The 23,537-nt window shown below is 46.9% G+C and overlaps 1 protein-coding gene across 1 annotated transcript; it reads right to left on the bottom strand.

Moving 5' to 3' along the window:
• Positions 1-13,090: 13,090 nt before the first annotated feature.
• On the bottom strand, positions 13,091-21,303 carry Pdp2 (pyruvate dehyrogenase phosphatase catalytic subunit 2). The gene is made up of 2 exons (XM_027405750.2): positions 21,140-21,303; positions 13,091-18,331 (listed from the first exon to the last, which is right to left on the bottom strand). Exon 2 carries the CDS (start codon positions 18,286-18,288, stop codon positions 16,654-16,656), a length of 1,635 nt encoding a protein of 544 aa, XP_027261551.1. The 5' UTR covers positions 18,289-18,331; positions 21,140-21,303; the 3' UTR covers positions 13,091-16,653.
• Between the last annotated feature and the right edge of the window lie 2,234 nt (positions 21,304-23,537).

Here is a 23,537-nt window from a genome sequence, read left to right as displayed (position 1 = left end):
GTGATCCAAGAGCCCCAGCTGGGAGGTTGGCCCCAGCTCCATCTGAACTCACTGAGAAAGGACCCAGTGCCCAAGATACGCTGGAGACCAAGACAGAGTAAAAGCCCTTTGTCTTCCTGGAGTGGAGGCACTGTCACCAGGCATGTCCCCAAAGCCTAAGCACTGACTTTACAGGATGGCCATGGGAACACTCCAAATGGCAGCTCTTTGTCCAATAATAAAGGCTCAGAGAGCCAGGTTGGACCCTGTAAAGCATGAGTGTACTGTGATGCACATCTGTGTGCATGTGTGAATGAGCACACCTGCCCCTTCATGCCTGCCCCCTCTCCTGCTATACAAAATAGGCCTGGGGGCTGGGTAGGGTAACTTGTAAAGAAGGACACAAGGACATCATCTTGGCTGTTGGTGAGAACTTGGGGTTCAATGCAAGTTGGGTCTCCAAGAGCCTACCAGCCACAAACCCTCGGGTAACTATGAAGGTAAAGTGAAGGAATGTCTTTCCAGGAGTCATTCCTGTGTTTTTAGGACATCTCTGCAACATGGGGGGGGGGGGCACACCATCTTGTGAATCTGTGTCCTCCATTAATGTGTGAGCATACTCAGGTCCCTGTACATGAGTCACCTACACTCAGGATGGGCAGAGGTGCCTCAGCCTCTGGAGGAGTCTTGAGGGCCCATTGAGGCAGGAACAGGAAAGCTAAAACTGGGCGTGGCTCCTTCCGCCATGGGCTTCACACCACTGGATCTCACCCACAGGAGAAAATGGGCACATTTGCAGAAAGCTGGGTAGGGGTTCACTCAGATGGACACCACTGTGGTGAGGCAGGAGGCTTCAGTGGTTTGCTCCAGGGCTACCCCAGTCCCAGGTAAACCCCTGCCTCTTGCCCAGGATTAAGAGATGTCCCCAGTGCCCTGTCCAACACCTCCGGACTAATCAGTGACCCCTGTCCTTAGACTGACCCCATATAGGTTGATTCCACAGCCCCCTTCCTAATGGTCCCTGGGAGCTAGGGAGAGATTTGCTGTCCTAGGCACCAAGAGTTGATGGTGATAAATCATGGGGAAGAGAGAAAACAACATCAGTGGGCTCAACCCTATTTTTAGGAGATAATCTCTCTGCTTCTGGCAGTTGCTATGGAATTGGGGCCAAGCCCAAGCAATAAAGACAGGGCAGGCATCCTGGCTGGCCTGGAGGGGAGCCTGCAGATGGACTCTGAGGCCATTCTCAGTCACCCTGGACTCAGAAACCAACACCTCACACACCTACACTGGATATTCCACTGACCAACCCAGCCCAGCCTGGGCCCTCTCCACCCTACTACCCCCCACTCCATTCACTGCCTGATTTATACCTGCTCAGAAGTCTTCAGCATACAGAAGGCCCTATTGCAGGTAGCATCTCATTTGATCTCTCCATTAGCCTGCCAGGGCTGGATTACTGGCCTCATATTCTGGTAGATGATCCTGAAGGTAAGAGAGGTTAAGAAACAACTCTGGCCGGGCACTCGGGAGTCAGAGGCAGGCAGATCTCTGTGAGTTCGAGACCAGCCTGGTCTACAAGAGCTAGTTCCAGGGCAGGCTCCAAAGTCACAGATAAACCCTGCCTCGAAAAACAAAAACAAACAAACAAAAAAACATATCTTGTAGTTTGGAACCAGAATACAAGACACACCTTTGTGGCTGAGGTCTATGTGGCCTGTGTAGAAGTGTATTCATCTTTCAGCTGGTCTCTGTTTCCAAGATCCCCCAGTAGTACCTTAGAGATCACCCAACTATTTCCTTCTGGTAAAACTGAGAAGGTGGACCAAAAAGAGGAGGGTTCATGCAGCTGGAATCTTTGAGCTCACTGGCTACTGGTTATGGATGAATATGAGCAGCTGGGTAAGTGGGTTTACAGATGGATGGACAGGTGAATGAATAGTTGGATGGATCAGTAGATAGATAGATGATAAGTTGGTAAGTAGGTAGATGGGAAACCAACAAAAGAAAGGATGGATGATGGGTACCCAGAGGAGGTGAAGACATCTGTCCCAGTTGGACAACTTCTTCCCTGAATTTTCTGCATCAGATAGAGGATGACAACTAGTATCAAAAGGTTCAGACTCCCTGAACATCTGTAGACACAAAACTTTCCTGTTATGCATAGGTCCATTCTAGAGAAGAAGTTGAGGATCACATAGGATTATTCCTGACTCACAGAAGAAGAAAAATACAGTGAAAGAGTTAGTGAACCCCAAAGAATATATGTTAGTAAGATCATACATCATTACTATGCCATAGTAAGACAAGATGTGTGTGTGTGTGTATGTGGGGGGGAGGGGTATATGATCAGTGATGCAGTATGAGTAGAAGACAGCACTATGCCTGCTTCATCCCTGCTGTGTATTTCAGATCACTTCATCTCTCCGATCCTCAGTTTACTGGTTTATAAAATGAGGTTTCAGGGAGAACTACATTATATAATTGTAAAATACATTTATCAAGCACATAGCCAGGCACACTATAGTAGTAATTATGACCTTCCCCAGATCATCACAAATGTCCTCAGCCCTACATTCAATGCCCCTAGAGGCATTTGAGGCCCACACTTTGAAGAAGTATGGAGAAGAACCCAAATCCAGCACCCACTGGCATTGATGGGTCACTGATGGGGGTTCTCTCTGGTTCTTTGATGTGAGGGGTGTAATATAATTCTGACTGGGCTGGGGACATGAGGGGTCTGCACAGCAGGGGGCTATGCTCCCAGCTCTCTCAGGCCCCTTTCAGAGGCATAGGGCCAGATCAAAGGGACCCAGCACTGAGGCCCAGAAGGCGGGTTTGAAAAGAATGTAAACATGAAGATATTTTTAAACTTTTTCCAGCTTCAGCGATAGAGCTCCTGAAGCTAGAGGCTCCAAGGTCAGTCCAGATCTAACCCCCAAAGAATTAAACAACCTTGGGATCCCAGAGACCCACACATATCTACACCTATCCTGGGGCTCTAGCTTGGGCCTCAAGGAAGAAGGTTCTTCCCAAGGTTTCACTCCAAACCATCCTGCTACTGCAGGAAGACTTTATTAGTTTATACCATGAAGACTCAGAGGGATGACAGGATCCCAAGAATACAGGAATTGTGGAGACACACCTGCAGGGGTAGTGTTGGGAGACTGGGCTTGGGACCCTTTGGTGGCCCTGCCATTCTACCAAGCACACGCATGTGTAAGCCTGTGAGTGCGTAAATGTGGTATGGCCTTCTCTGTGTGGTGTGAGAATGTGTATGCAAGTCCATACACCATCCCTTCTCTTTCCTTAGCATCTCTGACTGCCTCCCTGTGGGTTGTTGGGTGACATAGAAGGATGAAAGGCAAGCTGGAGGGTCAAGGGGAAAGGTCATGAAAATGAGGTGATGAAGACAATGATCTAGGTAGAGAGGGACCAGGTTGCTGGTCTGTGTGGTGAGTCAGACTGAGAGAGTTATAGAGGATACTGATGAGAGGATTTGGGGACTCAGATGCCTTAATTACAATCAGGCGTCACAGTGACTCAGAAATGTGGGAACAAGGCTTCCTGGATCTGCCCTCTTTCCATATCATGGCTACACTGACCATGGGTTCCATGACTACAAACTCTTCCCTCAGAGTGATGTGGTCCTTATATCCTTGCATGGGTGCCAAAAGGAGACTCATGCAGTGGTAATAACATGGCATACATCTTTACCCATGGTCATACCTCAGGAACAGCTTCACATGGGGCACAGGGATCCTACTCCATCTGAATCCCCACTGGCTAGAGTCAGAGTTCTCAAGGGCATTCAGAACCCAGGCAGAGTTTCCATTATCAGGGACCATAGCCTGGGGAGAGGATCCAGCTAGTTGTCACTCAGACTTTACAGAATGCTATGCCTCTTTGTTGTGAGAGAAACAGCATCTTGCTCTAGATCAAACAGCTCCACTATGGAGACCGAAGCACACAAGCAATGTGGCTTCCTCCTGATCCTCCTCTAGAGCTGCAGGGGGTGAAGCTGAAACTGGCACTTTACCATGTGTGCACAGGGTAACAGGCAGCTAGCTGGGTGGGGTTAGCACCGATGGCGAGGGGACTGATGCCCCTGTGTGTGCCCCTCACCAGGCTGTGCTATTCTTATTCGCTTGGTGATGGCAGTAGGGACAGAGATAGGGACCAGTGGGAGAGTCATGAGCACAGGCCCCTTATCTGACACGTTCCCTGGAAACTTGGCAGGGGCAGCTGGTCTCTGGAGGCCCAGGCAGAGGGGGAGCAGGTGGTCACAGGATGGGTGGGGGTTGGGCTCTCTTCAGGAGCTGCCTCTCCTACAGTCCTGGCAAAGTCCTCTCCAAACTAATCTGGGCTTTCTAATGGGATTTCTTCCCATGTGTCTTCAGCCCATATTCGTTCAACACAGAACATGTCTCCATTGTTCCCATCACAGAGCTTTGCCTCTTCAGAGAGCAGCAGGTTTGCTGGCTCAGTTAGGTTGCCTCTAGAGAACAGCACTGGCCTGGGTGCCATAGCCCCACCTGCTTCCTAGTTGTGAGACCTTCCTTAGAAATGTCACTTGAGTTTGGGGTGGGAGCAAGAATTGTTTATTTGTTAAGATGTGGTCTCATTTCTTCCAGGCTGGCCTCAAATTCTCAATGTAGCAGAGAATGATGACCTAGAATTTCTAATCTTCCTGCCTCTGTCTCCTGAGTGTTGGGATTACAGGTATGTGTTACCATGCCCAATTGATTTAGTGCTGGGGATAGAGCCCAGAACTGCCTGTATGGTAGGCAAACACTCTACCAACAGAGATATATCTCCTTGAGTTTCAGCTTTCTCATCCCTTTTCTGGGTTAGTATATGGAATGACAAGGTCAAACCGTTGGGAAGGAAGGCTAAACATGCAGTGTGTGTGTGTGTGTGTGTGTGTGTGTGTGTGTGTGTGTGTGTGTGTATACGTGCATATGTGCTCATGTGTATGGAGGGGCTAGGATGGAGAGAGGAAGTCATATGGGGCCCCCACCTTTGGAGACTCCCACCCATGGATTTTCCATTGGCACGTCGGCACCCTCTCCCCTAAAATAGGCCCTGCAAGCTGAGTACGACAGTGCCCAGACTGAGGGGACTTTTTTTAGCTGCCCTTTGATTGTCAGCACTTGAGCAGCTGCTATTTCCAGCCCCAACACCAAGAGGAGTAGGGCCAAGTGGACTGAGGCTTACTTGTTGGCCTGGCTGGCTCTCTGATGGTATCCCCAAGGGGCCAGCCCTCCTGTTGATACCCTGCACTGCAGCAAGGTGTTTGGGGACAGAGGCCTCAGCATCCACCTCCAGAGAGCTACAGATATTGCAAAACCCAATCACATTTATGGACTCATCCCACTGCCCATTCTCCACCAAGAGAGGAACATCTGTGGGGCTCACTGAGATAGTATAAACAACACAGGGTGGACACCTTGTTGGCCTTACAAGATGTGGTGATAGAGCAGCTACTACTATTATTGCCACCATAGCTGCAGTCATTCTAGTTTTTGTTGTTATGGTAACTTTCTAAGAATCATGTTTTCTTCCAGTCTTAGTTTGTATTTGTTTTTGAGATAGGATAGTTATTTTATCTGGGGTTTTGAGCTTTTAACTGGCCCAACTCAGCCTCCCAGCAATGTAATTCCAGCCATTTACCACCATGCCCAGCTTCCTTCTGGTCTTTTGGGCTGAGCATCTTTCCTTGACAGGCTCAGGACACAGTTCCTCCTCCTCTGTAGACACATACATATTTATTTTAGCAGTAAGGAGTCCCATGGGGTACCCCCTTGTATCTATGGACTGTGCCTTCTGCATAGATAGTTTTGGGATCCATAACTCCTTGGTTATGAATCACTTGACCTTTCAGAGTCTGTGTGAATGTGCTCACAACCTCTGTCACCTCCTCAAATACCTTCATTCACTGTCCCCAAAGCATCCCAACATCCTAAACTCTGGGAGTCAAGTTCTAAATACTAAATCTCCAAATGGCCTCTGTACCTGGATTCTAGAGCCCTCTAACTAAATTAAGGAAAAGGGAGCTACACAGAATAAAGAATTTCTGGCTATGCAAGTGCATAAGACATTGGACATCAAGGACAAACAATGCTCTGGGAACTCTGGCCATGTGTGCATGGACATTGAGGCATAGCATGTTGGGATGACAGGTTAGGATTCTGGGAAGAGGCTAGGGCAGGTCTTCCCCCTTCCAGTAGGGGTCATTTCCCAGTAGGGCAGCAAGATCACTTGGGGATGAGGCCACATGATCCAGCCTTGTCCCAAGTAGTTACTCCACAAGGTGAGACTTCCTCATTACCCAAAGGATAAAAATAGGTCCCAGGTGATGGACTACAATCCATGCCCAGAACCTCCAGGGTTATTCTGAGAGTGGCAGGCACTGGGCCAGGTTAGGCCTTGAGCAGGAGGCACTGAGCTGGAAGTGGTAAACTCAGCTTGTGGGCACAATGCCCTTTGGGGACTTCTAAGTAGGAATGGGAGAGTGGCACCATGTGCTATCAGTGGGTTCCAACCCTAATGCAGTTATGTGGCCTTGGCCAAGCCATATAGCATCTTAGAGTTTAACTTCCTTCTCAAATTATAGGAACCCTGACCTCTGCCTTTAGAATGGCTAAAAAGAATTGGTGAGATCAATGGACAGTACTCATGTGTCAGTCCAGAACCCAGTGCTTGGAGACAGAGAGGGCAAGGGCCTTGCCTGACTGTCTCAGCAGCAGAAAGGGCCTTGCTCCTTCACTTCTGAAGGAGTGAGTGCCAGACACAAAGCACACTGATGAAAAGGCTTGTGGGGATTTTCCAGGAACAAGTCCATCCAACCGTAGAATTCTGTTCCCAGCCCTGCCGCCTAAAATCCATGCTAAAGAAATATTCCAGCCCATTCTGGTTCTGCCCAGCTTCTGCTCCTTGCCTACTAAGTCCAGTGAAGGTGCCTCATGCCATATTCTCTCACTTTGTATGATGGGGCCTGAGATGCCTGAGGCTGTTGGCTGTCCCTGGAGGTCCTAGCACAGTGTAGCACTAAGCTAGGCACAGAACAGCACTGAGCACACACAGTTGGTCCTCTTCAAGGCCTTACCCTTTTCCTTTATTCTAGAATGTGTACTAGAATTCCCCCTAGATACAAGCACCGGCTTCAGAGGAGCACAGATAAATTGGTATGTTGGACACTTACTCAGGGACAGTTGGCACTTGACTCATCTCAGGATTAGGGTGGTGACAAAGGCAGCTAGAGAGGGAAGAGTAGGCGAACTCCCTAGGAAAAGGCACAGAGATGTGACCAAGCACAAAGGCCAAGACCACTATTAACTCAAAGCTGGAATTTGGGTTTTAGGTAGCCCAACTGATACTGTGGCTGAAGGCATAGGGTCAGGGGAAAGCAAACTGAACCCAATCAAGTACTGACCTAGACTTTGGCCTTGATCTCTTCCTAGCCCAGACCACTCCATATCCACCCCTTGCAGGACTAGAGCCTAAGGGATTCTTGGGCGGGGGGCAGGCTGGCCAGCTGGAATCTCCAAATACAGGTGTTAGAAGCACAGCTCTGCTCCTTGCAAGGTGACTTTCACCCACAAAGTGCACCATCTACCCACATTGTTTCCTAGAGAGCTTCAGGACACCTAGACCCATTAGCTGCAAAGTACTTGACTGGTCCTAGCTGTACCATGCCCCGCCCACCCCCCTGCCACTCTGTTCCAACTTAAGCCCTAACCCCAGCCCCAAGCAGTTTTTGGCACCCATTTCCACAGTGAGGAGGGGCATCATGGCCGATCCCCAAGGCTGGCGCCAAGGATTATGAGCCAGTGCAGAAGTCTCTGAGAGCCATATGGATGGAAAAAGTTACACGGTTCTAAATCAGCCAGCCTTAGAATGATCTCATCCCCTTCCCAAGATAGTCTCGCTCCCCTCCCCCACTGTCTGCCTGGCCAGTGGGGTAAGTCACGAGGGAGCTGGTGGAAGGGTAAGCATGAGGGACGGTAGAGGGATTTCTTTCAACTTGGGGTCACACTGTATATTCTGCTGATCTCCTAGTGCGCAACTTATTTACGACATCATCTATCAGCCATCAAGTTCGTTTTTCAGTCACATTTAAAGCCTGCTGAAATGGCTGCCTCAGGGTCTGTGTCTTGTGCTGGGTGAAGTCATGTCAACACTGTTTCTCTTACAAACACCAATGCTTATGACCATTTTTGTTCACATGTCCTGTTATAGCTGCCTGGCCCACCCTCCCTCCCTCTGAAATAAACTTTCACAGGTGTCGGGTGGGAAAGCAAGCCTTACTTTGCCTAAGGGGTTCTGGGCCCATCTCCAAGCTAAAGATGCCAGTCTCAGGGCAAGATGAGAGGACTGAGTCAGAGACCAGGGCAAGACCATGGGATCAGAAGAAAGAGCCAGACCAAGGTCTGCTGGCCCCTCCTGCTCACTGGAGGAAGACACTCCTTGACTTCTCCTTGCTCTCCCAGCCCCAAAGGCCCAGCTGGCTGGGGACACAGGGAAAAATCCATACATAGGATCCTTGACCCTTGCTAGGAGTTGTATCAATATGGCTCTGATCCCAGGCATAGACAGAGGTCCTAGCCTCAGAACAGATCCCCTCTATTCCTTTCAGTTCGCAAGTTTCCAGGCGCTACCCCAACTTTTGCCTGTGTGGATTCTGTGGACTCACACCTCGCTCCTTCCTAGAATGTTGTAGATCCTTTGTGCAGCTGCTCGAGCACATTCCTGTCAGAGGAATAAATATCAGCACAGCGGCATGAAAATGAGGAAGAAATTAGTTGTGACGTCAAGCAGCAGGAGTTGAAGCTTAGCCCCCCGCCCCCCTACTATGTTTGTGACCTTGGGCACTGCAGCTTATCTATCCAGCTTCAGTTTTTCTGAGTATAAAATGGGCAACACTTCTTCAAGGGGTCGTGTGAGGGTTAAATAAAATAGTGCATAGTTGTGTTTTGGGTTTTTGAGAGAGGGTCTCAGGATAGCTGATGCTGGCCTCCAACTCACTATGTAGCTGAGGATGACTTTGAACTCCCAGTCCTCCTGCTTCTGCCTCCTGACTGCTGGCATTACAGGTCTGTGCCACCATACCCAGCTTTGGGGTTTTTTCTGTTTCTTTGTTTGTTTTTGAGAGTTTCAATACATATCCCAGGCTAACCTATAATTCAAAAACCACAAACTTCTTGTCTCTGCCTGTCAATCACTCAGATTAAAGGCAGGGTGATTGGGGATGGAGGCACTCCTAGCTTGAAGAAGCTAATAGAGGTAAAGCACTTGGCACAGCATCTGACCAGAACATATACAGATGTATTATTTTAAATTATCATAAGCTGAGCTCTGCTATAGCCCCTCCCTGGCTGAAAATGGATCAGAGTGGCTGAAGCAGTAGAAGAGTGGATGGATGGAGTCAGTTTACACTTAGCCCCACACCTCAGGAAGGGACCCAGACATTGTTCTCATTGGAAGGAGAGAGTGGTAGCTGTCACTGAAGGTGTTTTTGATGTTAATAAAAAGAATTCCCAGACATGTGTTGGGTTATGAAGATTGCCACTTTACCTTCCCAGTCCCCAATGTATCCTTTGCTATGTTCTCTTGATTACAAGTAAGTCCCTAACTAAGTCAATTCAGAGTCAAGAGACGGGGAATTTGTGTGGTCTAAAGGGGGAAGGCAGAAAGTTTAAACACAGCCTGAGCTATATAGCAAAAGCTATCTCAAACAAAAAAAGAGGAAAAAGGTAATTAGATCCCACTGGTTGATAGGTGGAGGGTGAAAGAATTTGAGGTATTATTCAAATCACAATGAGAAGTAAAAGGTAGAAGATTCTAGTCTCCATCCCAGAAGCAGCCAGAAGAATGGCCTAACTCTTAGGAAAAATCCACTTTATCTTGTGGAAGAAGACCACAATGTTCCCTTTTTTTCATTCTTTCATCCATAACATTTACCTATCACCTATCTATCATCTATTTATCTATCTATTTTGTGATACTGGGGCTTGGACCCATGGCCTCATAAATGTTAGGCAAGTGCACTACCACTGAGCTACATGCCCAGCCTCCTCCACATTTTAAATGTATACTTCATGCCAGATACTGGCTGATGCATGGTTATGCAGGGGAAAGCCAAACCAGAATCCTAGTGCTACAAAGAAAGTAGACAGACAGATGAGATGGGAGGCCCATGGAGAGATGAAATAGAATGGTTCCGTGCTAAAAATAGAAAGGGATTGCTTGGGAGAGAGACCTAGAAAGTCAGGGAGTCTTCTAGACAAGCTGGAATCTAGCAGAATCAGGCTTAGAGATCTGGGTAGGCCAAAAGAAGCTAGAAAGTGCCAAATGCCCCACCCATGGGGAAGAGCAAGTCCAAAGCATTGATACATTCTAAAACCATTCTACATGACTATGGCAGGGAAGGACGCCTGTCTAGGAAGAAAGGAATCTGAGCTCTCACCCAAAGGGTGAGCAGAGAAACAACAGTTCGGATCTGACTGCTGTATGGCCGTTGCACCTGGCTAGAGGGACAGCTTCCATTTGGGGCACAGAAGTGACTTAGACTGTTCTTAAAGCTAGGACAAGAGGCCTGCAGGAATTACTAAGAGGCTGTCTGGCTGTAGGACTGGCTACAGGGGACAGAGTAAGAATGGTGTTGGTTAGAATTGTTGGGTAGTTCACAGAGGAAAACAAATACCTTGAAGACAGCTGGTCCAGAAGGCAGCCACTTTATACCACCTGCAACCTACCACCTGCTCTGGCAAGCCTGAGTCTCAACAGCCCCTTCCCACAAAGCAGGACTGGATGGCCACAAGCACAAGACAGAGCCCATCCCCCAGCCCCTACTCAGTCCCAGCCCCAAAGATGCCTGTGAAGCTTCATGAAGGTGTATCAGGCTGCACCCCAGGGAGATGCTGCTCGAGGTTTTAGGACATAGAGCCTCTTTAGCTCAGGGCAGCCCTCCTCAAGCCAGCTTCTGCTAACACCAACACAGCTGGATGGCGACATCTAGAGGCAGCCTCGTGTCTCCCATGGCCTCATACACAAAGCAGAGCACTCTATTCCTATTATTGTACCCTCACAAATTAGTGACCCAGCCACCAGGCAGGGTTCAAGGTTCTCCCATTTTTCCATGCTACAGCCCAATGGTGACAGCAAAATCCCAGACCTCCCAAATGAACTTTGGGTCCTCTTCTCTTCCACAAACCCAAAGACAGGCTGTCTGAGAACGACAGTCCCACCACCCTACCCACCCAGCCAGCCCTCTCCTCTCCCTCAGCATCTAGACTCATGCAATGACCCCAGACCCAAATGAGATTATGGTTCAGCCATTGCCTCACATGCAGTGGAGCTTTTTGCAGCTAACTGGCCATTTCTGACCACCCACATCCGTGTTCTCTGGTACTAGATCCTCGTGGCCAAACTCCTCCCTTCTTTTTGCTTCCAGGCCACAGCTTGCTGTTTTCCTATTCCCTGGCCTCCTCTTTTGCAGATTCTTCTCTTTTCCTTGGTGTCCACCCAGCCATCTTCCCTAACTCATTTCACAACCAGCTTTTGTAGCCCTGGGGTGGAACAGGTGTAGGTGTGTGGGAGGGAGGTGGCGGGAGAATGGAGTGGGAAGAAGACTGACAAACACTGACAGCCCTGGTAACATCACAGGGAAACAGATGAGGCAGGACTCCTGGTTCTGTCCCAAACTAAGAGAAGCTATACCCATTCTGAGGTCACTGAGTTATCTCCCTTAGGCCGAGCTTCAAACAGCCTCGGTTGGCCTTGTACTTGGCGGGCACCTTGAACTCTTTCTTGTTCCTTGGATCTCCCACAGCACCCAGATTACCTGCACCATCCTTTTTTTTTTTCCTGACAGGTAATCTGAGGGCACTCCTTGCCCACCCAGCCACATTTTAAAAAGCTTTGTTTCCACTTTACTAGGACTCTCACCTACCTCAATGCCTTGGAAGCCCGGTCCCCAGACACTGACTGGATCAGATCTCAAGTTTCCTTCTTTGTGTTCTTTCTCTAGATGGCCCTTCCCTGACCCATGTTGCCAGGATCATGAGCTTCTCTGCCCTTTCTAGCTTGAATGACTAGCTCCAGGACACCCAAGGTTTGTGAATTGAGGGCAGGCAGAACTGCAGCCCTGGGAAAACATCCTGCTTCTCTAATGCAGGGAGCTGGGGATTAATGAGGGCTTTCCAGAATCTGGGAGAGGCAGGCAGGTCTGTGGACAAAAAATACAGTAGGCTCCAGGGTGCTCCTCCATAGACCACTTTCCCGGGAGCCCAGCCTGCTTTTACCCTTGGTGATGAAAGTCAGAAGAGGAATCCTGACCTCCTCACTAAGCTCCTGCTTTCCTATCCAAGCCATTGCCCAGACTAAGACGTGTATTGAGAAAGCAGAAAAGGTCAGAGACCAATGGGACCAACACTCCAACAAGCAGTAAAAATTCACCAGTCCCAAATGGAAGTTACTTGGGACTCTGGCTACTGACAATTCAGGTTAGTCTCCAATAGAGACTATCTAGGGGCATTTAGTAGCCTGGTCTACAGAGTAAGTTCCAGGACAGCCAGACAGAGAAACCCTATCTCAAAAAAAAAAAAAAAAAATCTAGAGACAGAAGGTTAAATCTATACACTTGAATTTTTCCAGCTGGGTGGTGGTGTCTCATACTTGTGATCCTAATAGTCTGGAGACTGGGGCAAGAGGATCTACATATCCAGCCCAATTAACAAGACCCAGTCTCAAAAAGGGGACCAGGGGTATGGGTATGATGGCTTTTAATCCCAGCACTTGGGAGGCAAAGACAGGCGGATCTTTGAGTTCGAGGCCAGCCTGGTCTACAGAGTGAGCACCAGGATAGGCTCCAAAGCTACAGAGAAACTGTCTCAAAAAGCAGAGTTAAATAATAAATAAATAAATACTTAAAAAGGACTCCCCATGTGCTTAGCAGCTACTAAAAGTCTTAGTGCACTATGCTTCTCTTTGGAGCAGGGTCTTCAATAATCCAAACTTGTGCTTGGTCAGATAAAAATGCTGAAACAAAAGTTGGCGCAGCATTCTTAGGTCTAAAAAAATTAATGTTCAAACTAAAGGAGACCAAATCTCATTTTTGTTTCTTTTATTTAAAAGTTCTACTTAAATATCCTCAAAGGTTAGAAAATCGGGGTCAGATAGGAACCACCAGTACACAGCTTAAAATACAAATGCCAGTAATTATTAAAGAACATGGTTAATGATTGTTCCAAGAAAATGCATAGTAAGAAATATTTTTTCCAGGAGGCAAGTTAAACACCAAAGGAAGAAGGGATAGGACCTCAGATGGCTCAGGAAATAGCTATACCGAAGCCCAAACATGCCTCCCCCACCAGGCTAAACACGACAGTTTACATCACATGACAGGCTGCATCAGCCTTGACCTTCAAATCCAATGGGAGTTACACTCAACAACCACCCTTCAAAGACATGAAACTGTGATGGCGCCATTCCAGAATATTATGGTTTAACCTGGGAGGTTACAGCTTCCCACTAGCTGTCCAAGGAAAACAAACTGGTCAAAAGGACAGAACCAGCCTTCTTTGAATACATTGTTGTTGATTTACATAATTATCCCTTTCTTTATCTGAAGGTCAAGCATTCACGTTTTACCTGTGTTTAAAAGATGTCAACTTGATTGTGTCTCAACGGTTTTGTCCAGTGTGCCTAAAAGCTTTTTAACTTTTAAGCCAAATGTACTTCTGGGGAAAACATCCATATATTACAACACCTCAAAGTTACATTATAATAAATTAGCTTTAGCGTTATAAATAACACCTTAGAAAACTGAATCTTATTAACATGATCTAGCATACATTCAAAACTATGATCTCTTCCACAGTTTTACTAACTTCAGAAATCAACAGCACTGTACAAAAAAAAAATCTAAGTTACACCATTTCCATCAGTTTCTTACCCCAATCATGTCATTTTAAGCACCAAGACATACTTCCTTCAAGTTACATCTGTGATATGAAATGGCCAATCTCACTATTAAAAGTCTAAAAATTGAAATCTCTATATGAAAAGGATGATAAGAGTTTTGGAAAAACTGACAAGAACCATGAATCTCCTGTCCCATTTCTGTGTCCCAAAGTAAAAGCTCATTTGCTTCAGGAGGCCATGGCCAAGAAGACAGACATACTGACATGTAACCAGAAGGCAATACTCAGAGGAAGAGAAAAGGTAGCTAATAAGCCTGTCTTTCTTCTTTCTCAGTATTTCAGCTGGAAAACAGGAGCATCCATTAGCAGTGAGAAAACACAGACACTCTTGGAGACACAAATGTGAGGTCTGTGTTCTATCAACTTCAGGATAAGTCACCCGAATCAGAACCATTCTGCCAGCCTCCAAAATAGGGCTCAGATATTGAAGACCAGTTAAGGCTCCCAGGAGTACTCCTGGGTTTAGCTGGCACAAGAAACAAAGGACAAACAACAAAAAAAAGTCAGACAAATAGTGTCTTCCATTCAAACAGCAAATCTTCAAGCTAGAATAATAATGACTCACATTTGGGGTTACCGTTTTGTTTTTTTTCCTGAAGCAGGTTCTCACTGTGTAGCCTAGGCTGGCCTTGGTGTCTAACTGGGACACACTATTTTGTTGGTAGACAAGGTGCCATGAACTTCTGATCTTCCCTCCACCACTCAAATGCTGGGATTAAGGCATGTGCCAGCACACCCAGGTTTTTTCTATTTTGAGGCAGCACAGTGGGGGTTTATTACTTAGGACTCTCTTACACATGAAGGTTAAGAGGAAGCCCCCCTCCCCCAGGCAAGTCACACCTGAGAGCATGAAAGAGCCACAGAAAGTAAACATAGCCAAGTGTAGGTACAGGCAGGTCCCTCTAGGGGACAACTGCCTACATTTTGTTTTTGAGTAAAAATCTGAGAGATCAGAAGTAACAGCAATGGTTTCAGAACAAAAAGACCCAAAAGAGTCCCTTTAAAAAACCATATCACTAAACAGGTACACTAGGAAATGTCCAAAGAGCAATCCCCATATTTTTTATTTCATTATTTTGTGAGTATACGACCCATGTGCATATGTGGAGATCAGAGGGCAAAAAAAACTTCCAACACGTGGGTCCCGGGGATGCAACTCAAGTTTCCAGGGTTGGCAGCCTTTATCCACTGAGCTGTTCTGCCAGCCCAGCCCAACTCTTGACAGAATGTCTACCTACAAAACTGAGGGGGCCAAACCTAATTACCTTTTAGTGTGTAGATGGCATAGTGGGTAAGAGACAAGGGATAGACTAAGACTTTGCCTACAATGCTCTGATGAGGAAATTAAAACTGCCAAAAAAAAAAAAAGAATACATGTGTTTCCATTTAGGGACACATTTCCTGCTGTTTAATGCCACAGCCAAAGAGAGGAAGAAATGTATCCCCTAAAAAGGATCCATGTGGGTTAGCTTTCAAGCAACACAAGGATTCTGCAGGCCCTATGACCAAATGCATCTCAATTTTCACCCAACTCTCATACCAAATATGGTCTAATCCCCGAGGCGTAGCAATGTCAATTCATAACAGGCAGGGGCAGGTGTCCCATCTGATAAGTCTCTCTCCTCCTTCCCAAGATGCAAAGAGAAAGCCTCGCTCACGGCTGTTCTCTCAGGGCATTCTTTTCCCAACTCTTAGACTCAGGCTGAAATCCTAAATCCACAAACCACTGAATAAGCCCACCCTCAAATGTCCACAACACCAACCACCTGGCCACATCGACACCTCTCTTCCAACCTTTAGAAGAGAGAACAGGTAAAAGATTTTCCAGTAAAGGCAGGGTGAGGCTGGGCAGCATAGGAGAGGTAGTATCATGTCAAGTGTTTGAGGGATATAATCAGAAAGAATGAGAATTATGAATAATCCTGTGGCTAAACCTGATGGAATGTTTTACTAAGCAGAAAGCCAGGGGTCAGGGATTAGACAGAAGTTACCTCCCAGTATGGCTCAAAGGTTTGTGGTGGAACTCAGAAGGGACCAAAGGCTATACAATTAAATTCAGACAACTCAAGAGAGCTAGCCCCTCTCATCCTCAGCTGAGAATACAAACAAGATGAGTGGCTCTAAACGTGTTTACAGCAGTCCTGCTTGCAAGTTTGAGGATTCCATTTTAAAATAAATTTAACCAGCTTTAAAAATGCAAATGGCACAGAACATCTTCAGTCATTACAGAAAAATCACACACACAGGAAGTTAGAATACGACATAGAAAAGTGCCCTGAAGACTGCTTTGTAAACCTAGGCTTCCATAATTAGAAAACAAAATAAACAAAAACTATAGCCTAGAAGTTGTGCATAACAGTTCAGAATGATCACATTCATAAATTTTGCAACTGGGTCTCAGAAGATCCTGAATTATTTATTCTTAGACTCATGATTAAATTTAATCTTTAAAAGCACAGGATGACACAGTTTGTCTTTATAAAGGACATGGGCTACATAAGCCTAAGCCATTTTTAGTCTTTATTCTCTGCAGCATAGAGAGTTGATCAGTGCACTCAGAGACAAAAATCACTGCTAATGCTACTAAGTCTGAGTTTCCTTACCTTCCTTTGTTAGTCAATTACTCAGCAACCTATATCTGCCTATTCCTTAATAAGGTCTGAATTGCTCACTTAGAAGTGAAAATGTTTTAAATGGTATTCGTGCTAGCTTTGGCAACGGGGTGAGACTCTGAACCCTCCTTATAATATGTATCAATTGACTCTGAGTTAAAAAACACCACCATGACAGTGATATCATCCCGGTACATCCTGGCTACATCTTCTGGTAATGTCAGCATGGCAGCCAGTCTCTCTGGCTCCATCTCCCCATACTCGTTACTCCCGATGGCATGTCTGATCAGATGCGTGGCTACATTTTGGTCAGCTGCATGGAGGCCACTGGCTTTCCTCTGCAGCAGCAGACTCTGCATGAGGCCCAGGTTGGCTGGTCTTTGGTCCAGGTCCGGTTTATGGCAACCAACCTTGGATAGGTGCCCCACCACCAGCCTTACCACATCCTCATTGCCTAGCATGTCCCACAGACCATCTGAGGCCAGCACAAGGAACTTATCTTGGGGCCTCAGCTTGTGGTATGTAACCTCAGGCTTGGCAGTCAGATAGGGTGGAGTGTAGTAGTGGGGTGGTGTGAACTGGTAGATGTTGAGGGCCTCAGTATCAAAGCCCCTCTCCAGGACACTACGCTGCAACTCTTTACTCCATTTCAGTTGGACATCCCCAAAGGCCCTGCAGGGTATGAGGACACCCAGCAGCCTATCATCTATGATGAGTGTTCTGTCCTCAGACTCAGGGTGTTCTCTCTTAAGCCGGGACAGCTCAGCTTCATTCCAAGCATTGTGGTCACGGGTAAGAGGTAAGCAGGACCACACACCATTATCTTCCTGGACACCAAGGATAGCCCGGCAGTCACCAGCATTTGCTACATGCAGGTGAATTCCATTGACATGGGCCATGCAAGCTGTTGACCCAGAAAAAGCAACCTGGAGGGATAAGTTCTTTGTCACCTCATCTTCCAGAGGAGCCTGAATTTCTAGTGAGATATCAGAATCCAGTCTCTGGAAGGAGTACATCAATGCTTCTTCGATGCTCAAGCCCATTTCCATATGCAGGTCAAGAAGTTCCTGCCAATAGACTCGAAGGTGGTCCAGATGTACTGACGTGACATCCTTATAAATACTAGCCCCAGGATGCTTGAGCCACTGAAGGATGGGTAGCAAAGGCTGCATGTTTTCCATTGCTTCCTCCATCTGCCCCAAGGTCTGGTGGGACATCAGGGACACTGCCATGTAGTAGAAGAGCCTCTCACTCACCGCTTGTGCACATGCATGGCCGCCATGTCCATCAAAAATACCAAACATTAGTCCATTGGTTTGCATGCAGGAAGCTACACCTTGTCGGTCCTCCACTGGGGAATTGGCAGCCAGCTGGTTGCTCTCAAACCTTAACACTGAATTTGGAACTCCACTGTTGAAATCAAGAAGCTTGTGAGATGACTCGCCAGCTCGAAGCAAATCATTGACCTGCTCGGGGCTAAGCTGTAAGTGGAAATCCTCTTCCTCAGTTGATGTGTGTCTGAAGGCTTTCTGCAGAGCAAAGCTACCACATGGAATACGGTTCTTTAGAGTCGACGACGTCTGAGGAAAATGCCTCCATTTCAATTGATTCCTGATCGAGGCACCCCTTGAGTATGAGCGTCTACCCCCTTGTAATACAGCAATACGATTCCTTACAGAATTGAAGATCCGGTAGGACACAGTACTTGACATTCTGAAACTATATTGGCAAGTGGAGGTGGGTTGTTCCGTCAATCTGAAAAATTAAAGTTTATAAAAGCTTCAAAGTTCAAATTTTTAAAACATTTCTTTTGCTAATATTCTTTCTGGTTTGATAGAACCAATAATAAGGGCTTCCTGACTTCCTCCCAGCTGCCTTGTGCCTCCTCTTCCTCTCCTTTCCGGAGGGAGCCCTTTCTCAGGCCAGTGCTTACTATCTAGCTAGCTCCCTTGTTCAATTTCCCCTGCAGTATCCTAGGTATCTGCCCTCCCAAGCAATCTATCTACTCCATGAATTCCAGACACATAGCTGCTTACTAGAAGCCATCCTGGGTCCAGTCCTGTACCTGGTACACAGCAGGTCCTCAAATATTAGCACAACTTGGCAATTTCAGAGCCACAGTGACACACACTATATTTAACAGGCACACTGCTTCACTAGTTTCAATGGCACTTACTATTAGTAGGATGGGAACACTACCAGTCTCAAACGGTTGGGTTTTGTTTTATTATTGTTTTGTGCATCACTAGAGATTGAACAGACAGCCTCTTCTTCTTTTTATTTCTTTATTATATTATATACAACATTCTGCTTCCATGTATATCTGCACACCAGAAGAGGGCACCAGATCTCATTATAGATGGTTGTGAGCCACCATGTGGTTGCTGGGAATTGAACTCAGGACCTCTGGAAGAAGTCAGTGCTCTTAACCTCTGAGCCATCTCTCCAGCCCCCCCAGACAGCCTCTTCTATGCTGATCTACCACTAAGCTACATCTCCAGCCCCCCTTTTATACTTATTTTGAGACAGGATCTCAATGAGTTTCAAGGTTGGCCTTGAACTTTAGCTCCTCCTGCCTCAGATTCCAGAGCAGCTAGAATTAAAGCCACCAGGTACTGTTCTCAAAAGATTTGGGAATTGCCGGGCGTTGGTGGCTCATGCCTTTAATCCCAGCACTTGGGCAGAGGCAGGTGGATCTCTGACTTCAAGGCCAGCCTGGTCTGAGAGTGACTGCCAGTATATGCTCCAAAGCTACACAGAGAAACCCTGTCTCGAAGGAAAAAAGAAAAAAAAGATTTGGGAATGTTTTTTGCTGTTGTCATTGTTTTGAGACAGGGTCTCACTTTGCCACCCTGGAGGTCCTGGTATGGATCTGTCTGCTCCAGCCTGCTGAGTAACTGGATTAAAGGTGTGTACCACCACAAACAGTGGTGGTACACTGTAGTACACTGAACTCGGGAGGCAGATGAATCTGTGATTTGGAGGCCAGCCTGGTCTACAAAGAAGAGTTCCAGCATAGCCAGGGCTACACAGAGAAATCCTGCTTCAGGAAAAAAAAAGGGGGGGGGGAGGGGAGAGGTTGGGTACCACCATGCCTAGTTTTCAGAAAGTTTGCAAAAATAAAATATGACACTTCTAGGCCAAGCTTGGTGCTATATGACTTTAATTCCAGAATTTGGGAGGCAAAGAGGCAGAGGCAAGCTAATCTCTGTGAGTTCAACACTAGCCTGATTTACATAGCAGATTGTTGTTTTTTTTGCATCATCCTGGGCCAGCCATGGTAACAAAATGAGGCCATGCAGGATGGGATTCAAGGAGTTGGGAGTGGTGATGCAAACCTTTAATCCCAGCATTTGGGAGGAATAGGCAAGTAGAGTTTGAGGCCAGCTACACAGAGAAGTCCTGTCTCAATATACAGTAAGAAAAAATAGTCAAACCGGGTGTGGTGACACACTCCTTTAATCCCAGCACAAGAGAGGCAGAGGCAGGCAGATCTCTGTGAGTTCAAGGCCAGCCTGGTTTAGAGTGAGTTCCAGAAGAGCCAAGGCTACACAGAAAAACTCGTCTCAAAAAAAAAAAAAAAAAAAAAAAAAAAAAAAAAAAAAGCCAGGCATTGGTGGCCCACACCTTTAACCCCAGTACTTGGGAGGCAGAGGCAGGCTGATCTCTGTGAGTCCGAGACCAACCTGGCCTACAAGAGCTAGTTCCAGGACAGCGTCCAAAGCCACAGAGAAACGCTCTCAATAAATATTAAATAAAGAAATAAATAAATGAGGTTTTCACTATTTGCCATTGAGGTACTTTCTTCTAGTTATTCTGTACTGGTTTTTATATCGTTGGGCCAAGTACATTTAATCTGGCTTCCGTGTTAAAGGCAATGTTTTCAGTGATAGTACAGTTTGTCGATTTTGCCATAAACATTCACAATTACTGGAGACCGGGAGCTTGTTTCCACTAACCTGGTACTTATTAAACACCAAACTGCATGGCCTTTACAGCTACCTTTTCCTTACTTGTTTCCAAAATCAGTAGGTCAAAGGGTATAAACGCACTGTCAAATTGATTTCCCAAAGCCAGTGAGAACTGTCCATTACCCACCCGGCTGAACTAGGGGCAGATGAGGTCGGTCAGAGGCAGATGGCCTCAGACGCCCCTTGACCCTGCAAAAAGCACAGGCAGCTGGGCGCAATGAAAACCATTCTCGCAGATGGGACAGAATTTAGCGCCCCTAAAGAAATCAAGTCTCTTGATTCTTAGCTGGGAGGTAGGGTTCTAGCTAAGAACTGCAGCTCTGGTTTAGTGTTCCCTAAGACAGGAATCCGCTTTGCAACGCCCAGCTCACGGGTGCTCCAGTACTAAGGAAGCTGATGCAGGGAACCGGCTAACCAGCCGGCTACACTAGTGCGGGGGCCCACGTGGCGCTTGCGTGTGAGTGGGGTGACCACGACCGAGGGACCAGCTCGTCCCGCCCTCTCACCTCATCTCCTCTCCGCCCCATCACCTGAGGCGCCCGCAGGCCAGGCTGGGGAACATGTCCGCACCCCAACTAGTCCCCTTCCTTACCTCGTCCCCTGGTCCTCTCCGCACCAGCTTGAGCCGCCCGCACTCAGCAGATGCTCTCAGCTCAGATCCTGCGCGCAGTGCCTCGGTTACAGAGACTGCCTTACACTTCCCCAGAGGCCCGGAGTTAAGGAACCAGCACCAGAAGAAAGCTCCCTCCCGCCATTTCTGATTGGCTTAATTTCGAAGGCGGGCCCTTGATGGACGTAGATATTACCCAATGGATGAAGAGGGAAAGAGGAAGACAGAGAGGCGGGGCCGGGAGGAGCCGCCCTGCACTCTACCCTCGGGGTTATGGTAGCATCTGAGCGGCCACTGCACCACCAGGCCGTCACGTGAGACCTGAGACCGTGCCCCCAGCCTGCCTTATCGCCACACCCTCAGGCCCAGAACCCAGAGACTCCTCCAGTTCCTTATTGTTCATTCTTGCATAGGTTCCTCCCGGGATTTGTTCCTTCCCTCCTTGCTCCTCTCCTTGCCTTATCGCCCTTATGATCAACCTTTTGGATACCTGCCTTGAAGGCCTTATGGACGACTCTAGTTGTACTTGCCCTGACCTTATTTTCCAAACCTGCTTGCTCTTCCTAACCTAGTAAAGATCCCACTGGCACTAGGAAACCCAAATCTAAACATTAGGGCCAATTTGATGCCTACCTTACTGGTCACACACTTTAATCCTGTCATTTCCACCTCCTAAATAACTTCCCACCCATCCATTTGTCAGTGTCAGATTCCAAGTCTCCAGACTCCCTTTTGCCAGATTACACTTAGTCCTAACTATTCTTCCTCTAGAGATAGCTGGAATGAGCCTTCTAAAACTTCTGTTTTGGTTTGGTTTGGTTTGGGTTTTTTGGTTTTTTGAGACAGGGTTTCTCTGTAGCTTTGGAGCCTATCCTGGCACTCACTCTGTAGACCAGGCTGGCCTTGAACTCAGAGAGATCCGCCTGCCTCTGCTTCCCGAGTGCTGGGATTAAAGGCGTGTACAACCAACGCCCGGCCTTTTTTGTTTTGTTTTGTTTTGGTTTGGTTTTTCTAAAACTTCTGATCTAGCCAGGTGGTGGTGGCATAAGCCTTTAATCCCAGCAGTAGGGAGGCAGAGGCAGGCGGATCTCTGTAAATTCAAGGCCAGCCTGGTCTACAAAGTGAGTTCCAGAACAGGCTCTAAAGCAATACCTGTCTCAAAAAACCCTGTCTCAAAAAAAACAAAAACAAAAATAAAATAAATAAATAAATAAAACTTTGCAGGGCGTTGGTGGCCCACATCTTTAATCCCAGCAGCCTGGTCTCCTGAGTGACTGCCAGGATAGGCTCCAAAGCTACACAAAGAAACCCTGTCTCAGAAAAATAAAAAAATAAATAAATAAATAAAAAATAAATAAAAAAATAAAACTTCTGATCTAAAGTGTTGCTAATCACTACTTTGATTCACAATTACATTGGTCAATTAGCAACAAGTGATGGTAGCTGGCACTATTTCTTGTTGGTAGCTTGATAAAGGCAGAGGACCAGAGCAGCATATATTCCCTCAATGCCTTCTTTACCTCTTTCCTTATAAACTGTTTTAATAGGGCTTTCCGATCATGAAGTCAAACAGAAATAAGAGACAGAAGAAAGGTCTGAAAATGGGGTCTCCAGAAAGAAAGAGACACTGGCCTACCAGAGAAGCCTGAACCCAAAGCCATGCCTAAGGTGGAGTGCTTCTGTCATATTTCTGTGAACGATATATATCCTGTTACTCAGCCTCAGGCCTTCCAAGAAGGTGGTTGTTTGGAAGCATTTTGTCTTTGTTTTTGAGGGAGAATCTCACTATGTAGTCCTAGCTAGTTTAGAACTAGCTATGTAGACCAACCTGGCCTCCATCTTACAAAGATCCACCTGCTTCTGCCTAAAGGCCTTGTTTTACTGTGGGTTGTATTTTGGTTTGGGGTACTATTGGACTTAAGAGTCTCCCATATACTAGACAAACACTCTTCCACAGAGACGTCTTTTCACCTCTCTCCTCTGCCCACCCACCTCCTCTTTTAATGCTGTGAGAGAAGTTATCCAGGCCAACCTCAGGAGTAGCTGGGATTATAGATTTACACCACCAGGTGGAGCCCTTTCTGGAAGTTCAGAATCAGAATTTGTACAATGTCTCTTCCGGACACTGGAGGGTCTGTCTTTTTCAGGCCCATACTAAAAGTTCTGATTAAGAAATGGGCATGAGAGAACAGAGAAGCATGCTTTGTTTGTTGTTAGCATTCAGGTATCTGTACTGGCCTGTCCTTGGGGTTCTGACAGGATACACCCTCAGCTACAGCCACTAAAAGCACCACCTGTGCATATTCACTATGTTCCCTTTTAAAAGGCCCTGCCCACCTCCCATCCTCTCTTTCTCTCCCTGTCTATTTCCCACCTCTCT

The sequence above is a fragment of the Cricetulus griseus genome, chromosome 3 (assembly GCF_003668045.3).
Source record: "Cricetulus griseus strain 17A/GY chromosome 3, alternate assembly CriGri-PICRH-1.0, whole genome shotgun sequence".
Lineage (NCBI taxonomy): Eukaryota > Metazoa > Chordata > Mammalia > Rodentia > Cricetidae > Cricetulus > Cricetulus griseus.
This window is presented reverse-complemented; position numbering and strand designations above follow the sequence as displayed.